Genomic DNA, 3,766 nt, shown 5'->3' on the forward strand with positions numbered 1-3,766 from the left:
CCACTCACCCTGCCATCAAACAATTTTAGTCATTAATTTCAGATTAAATCCTTCACGTGGTTTCATGGACATGAGGTTTGAACTGCTGTTTGTACTGACACAATGATCTGAAGGAACGGGGTGGTGGTCAGGCTGCTGAATTTTGTTCTTTTTCTGATCCTTCTGTTTTGCTTGCATGAGGGATAATGAGACCACGAAAGGAAAAGCGACTCATCCTCACAAAATGTACTTCCAACAGTGGAAAGCACATCCTCCAAGTGGTGCTGGGCACCACACCAACCTTCAAAAGGTTGGGAATAAATGAAACCCCAACGCCGGTTGCGTGTTTCCTATATCACTTTATTGACCGCCACCGACCACGTTCTCAGGTTGAGCGCCAGATACCAGTGGAAAAGGTGGAGCTACCCTAGAATAACAGGGAGAGAGCAAGGGAGACGGTGTGTCACGCACAGGCTGGGGAGAGCTGGCTGGGGATGAGAAGCCTCTGCACAGCGGTGAGCCCGCCTCTCTCCCCCCTGAGGGCTTACAAAGACAGTGGAAAGACGAGCTTGTCCTCCTGTCAGTGTCCCGAAGGGAAATGACAGGGCAGAGGTGTGAACAGAGACACTTAAACACTTTGCTGAAAAAAAAATACACGTTGCAACCCCCCGAAGGTGAGATATTATTATTATTAATTATTATTATTATTATTATTTCTCCTGCAGTTGCAAGGCACTCATGGCAGGTTCGTCACACGGACGCGGGGTCTTGAGTGCGGGGCTTGGCTCTGTTGCTGTTTGAGAGTAACCAGTTTAACTCTGAGTGGGGTACAGCAATTCTGCAGGGCTTTTCCCCTGCTCCAAGCCTCGCCTCAAGGCTTGGTGCACCAGGAGCCAGCGTTACTTGTGCACTCCTTCCTACCTGATGGTGGATATGGGCTACAGCACCGGACGAAGACCCTTTCAGCAAGTACAGCAGCATGGCAGCATCGCCATCCATGCCATCCCCACAAGGTTTAAGCTTCCAAGTCCACCAGCCGCTCACCCAGCCCCTCGTTCCATCCAAGGGAAAAGGGGGAAAACGAAAAAAAAGAAAACAAAAAAAAAGAGGAAACAAAGTGGGGGAGGAACCAACAGGAGAAACCCCTCTAGATATTCACTGATATCTATGCAATGGCTCTGGGAATGAGGCCTGCAGGCGGTGGCAGCCTGCGCAGCGCAGTGGCCGGTGGGCTTAGGAGGAGGGCGCGGAGGTGGGCTTCTCCTCCCGGGACACAGGGATGGGCCTCTCGCTGTGGCCGGCGTCCATGTTGGAGGGGACCTTGGGGCCCGAGAAGGTCAGCATGCCATCGTTGGACAGGGAGCAGGTGATGGCAGCCTGGTCCACGTTGGCGGGCAGGCGGTACCGGCGGTGGAATTCCCGGGAGATGTAGCCATGGTCGTCCTGAGAGGCAGTGGGGAAAGGGGGGGAAGGCTTGTCAGAAACCCTCTGGTACCGCACCGTGCCTCCCTTTGTCTGGCTCCCTTGGAGCAGGAGATCCACATTCACCCTGGCTTATCGTGCACTGTGCTGCCAGGACCTCTGGGCACATCTCTGCTGGGTTTAATTTTACAGGTTTGTAGGGGCAGGTGTCCCCTGTGACACCCCTGAAGCTGCAAGAGCTGAGCAGAGTGATTTTGGCCATAGGTTTGATCCCAGGCTGGGACCTGATTTGGGCTTCCGATTTCAAAGGATGCTTGGAGACAAAGTCTGGAGGTCTGGGAAGGTAAAAGCAAGGCAGATGTGTGCACCCATGTATTTATTTACTAGGCTGCAATGCTGTGTCAGCCAAAGTGCACAATACTGGCCCCCTTCTTTTTTTGGCCGAAAGAATGAGAAATGCAATTATTTTTTTAAAGTTGGCCATGAAAATAATAACTATATTAAAAAATACATACTATTTCCAGGCTAGAGCTTTGTCTGGCCAAAAATGTGTATGAGAAGAATTAAACCCCTGCTGGTATAATTCACTTTTCGACCCCCACAGATATTTCCATGACATACGTGTTAAAAGTTTCCAAGCCTGAGGCACTTGGTTGGTTTTCTTTTGTTTTGTTTGCTCTTGCTTTTCTCTCCCAGACTGGCATATGAAAACTCTGTTTTCACTAAGGATTCTGGCTTATGAAAACTCAGCCACGCTTGGGCAGCGCCAGATGATGTTCTGTGTCTGGCCCAGTGTTATTAGTGAACAATGGACATCGTCATCTGACGGTTATGGAAGATGATGATTGAAAATAAACAAAAGAGGAGTGGATTAGCTTGTTATTGTCAGATATCAGGTGGGGGCTCTATGGGAACAGGCCATGCCAATAATGACAATTCATAATTAACTCCTTCTTCTGATAGATTCTTTTTTTTTTTTTCCTTCAGCTGAGAACCGTTGGAAAGAAGGAAAACGGAGCTGGGCTCCCCAGTTGCTCCACCATCACCGTCACTTCCACTTACCTGCCTTTCACTGTGCTTGCCATGGATTTCCACAAAGTCATCGATAATCTTCACACTCAAGTCTTCGGGAGAAAAGTGTTTTACATCCAGCATGATCGTGAACTTGTCCCGATCAGACCTCACCTGAAACGAGCATTGTCACACAGTGAGACCTGAGCTCTGGGGGTGGAAGCAGCGCCAACATCACCACAGATTCAAAGCCAGAAAAGAGGTGGTCTGGTAGTTTGTCCTTCTGTGACTCTGGGCCTCAGTGGGGGTCTTCTTCCCATTGTGGCGACCCAGGGACATTGAGAGGCTGTGGGAGGTGTCAGGGTCACTGGGGGACTGTGGGAGGTGTCAGGGACGCTGGGAGACTGCACCTTGGCTACTGCTCTGGGGAGAGGTGTCACTCCTTGCTGCTATTCTTGTGCCAGGGACACTTTAGCACTCAGTGACCTGCCAGATGGACCAGGCACAGAGAGGGGATGGAAACCACTGTAAGACTCTCTGGTAGCACGTGTTTTGTCCTTTCAGTGATTTATGGTTTCTTTGTGGTCGTAGCTCTGAGAGGAAAGCAGTAAGAGAGGGCTACAGAAAGTACCTGTCCCTGAATTTCAGACCACGGCCCCCACAGCTACACATTCCCCTACAGTTCCCTTCAGAAAATTGCTCCAGGGTCCTTCAGTGAGGGATTATTAAAACCACCAAGATGGAGGAGGAGGTGGAGAAAGCTCCCACTTGCCAGGGTCCTCTCCCAAAGCGAGCTGCCCTCATAGGCGCTTACTCTGGGAGCAGCCTTGCTCTTCACCACACGGCTGACGGGCACAGAGCAGCAAAACCAGCCTCGTACATGTTGGAAACAACCCTCAAAAGGAGCCAAAATGGTTCCTGTTTCTCCAAGGGAAGCCTTGTCCCCAGCAAGGGTTTCCCTCTGTGCCCGAGAAGGGGTGGGTGGGCTGTGCCTGGCAGTGGCTCTGGGGTCTTCCTTGTCCCCTCACACGGGGCTACAGCAGTGTGAGACGTGGGTGGGGAGGAGCAGGTGGAGGCATAAGGAGGGAGAGGAAGGAAAAGGAGAGGAAATCAAAGGGCCCTTACCTCTGAAATGCCTGACTCCAGCACGCTGCGGAAGAGGGACTGCCTGTAGTAGGGGCTGATAGTGGACGAGAACAGAGGCAGGAGGTCATACTCAAGGAGACCCTCTCCAAAAAACTGGTCGAACAAACGGCTTGGAATGAGGGGTCCCAGAGCACGCTTGAACCAGGGGTGCTGGATGGTAATGTCCATGCTGCTGCTGCTGCTGCTGGTGCTGCTGCTGGCTCTTGGC

General features: G+C 51.4%; 1 protein-coding gene across 1 annotated transcript in view; it reads right to left on the bottom strand.

Annotated features, from left to right (window-relative positions):
* Window positions 1-318: 318 nt before the first annotated feature.
* CRYAA (crystallin alpha A) overlaps window positions 319-3,766 on the bottom strand; it is a 3,524-nt gene continuing 76 nt past the window's right edge. The window contains exons 1-3 of the mRNA XM_008632843.2: window positions 3,538-3,766; window positions 2,464-2,586; window positions 319-1,422 (exon numbers count right to left, since the gene is read on the bottom strand). The exon at window positions 3,538-3,766 is cut by the window's right edge and continues 76 nt beyond it. Of these exons, the coding sequence (XP_008631065.1) occupies window positions 1,213-1,422; window positions 2,464-2,586; window positions 3,538-3,726 (522 nt within the window). The 5' untranslated portion in view covers window positions 3,727-3,766 and the 3' untranslated portion in view covers window positions 319-1,212. The remainder of the gene's footprint in view (window positions 1,423-2,463; window positions 2,587-3,537) is intronic.

Source organism: Corvus brachyrhynchos, unplaced genomic scaffold (assembly GCF_000691975.1).
Source record: "Corvus brachyrhynchos isolate BGI_N302 unplaced genomic scaffold, ASM69197v1 scaffold32, whole genome shotgun sequence".
In the NCBI taxonomy this organism is placed as follows: domain Eukaryota; kingdom Metazoa; phylum Chordata; class Aves; order Passeriformes; family Corvidae; genus Corvus; species Corvus brachyrhynchos.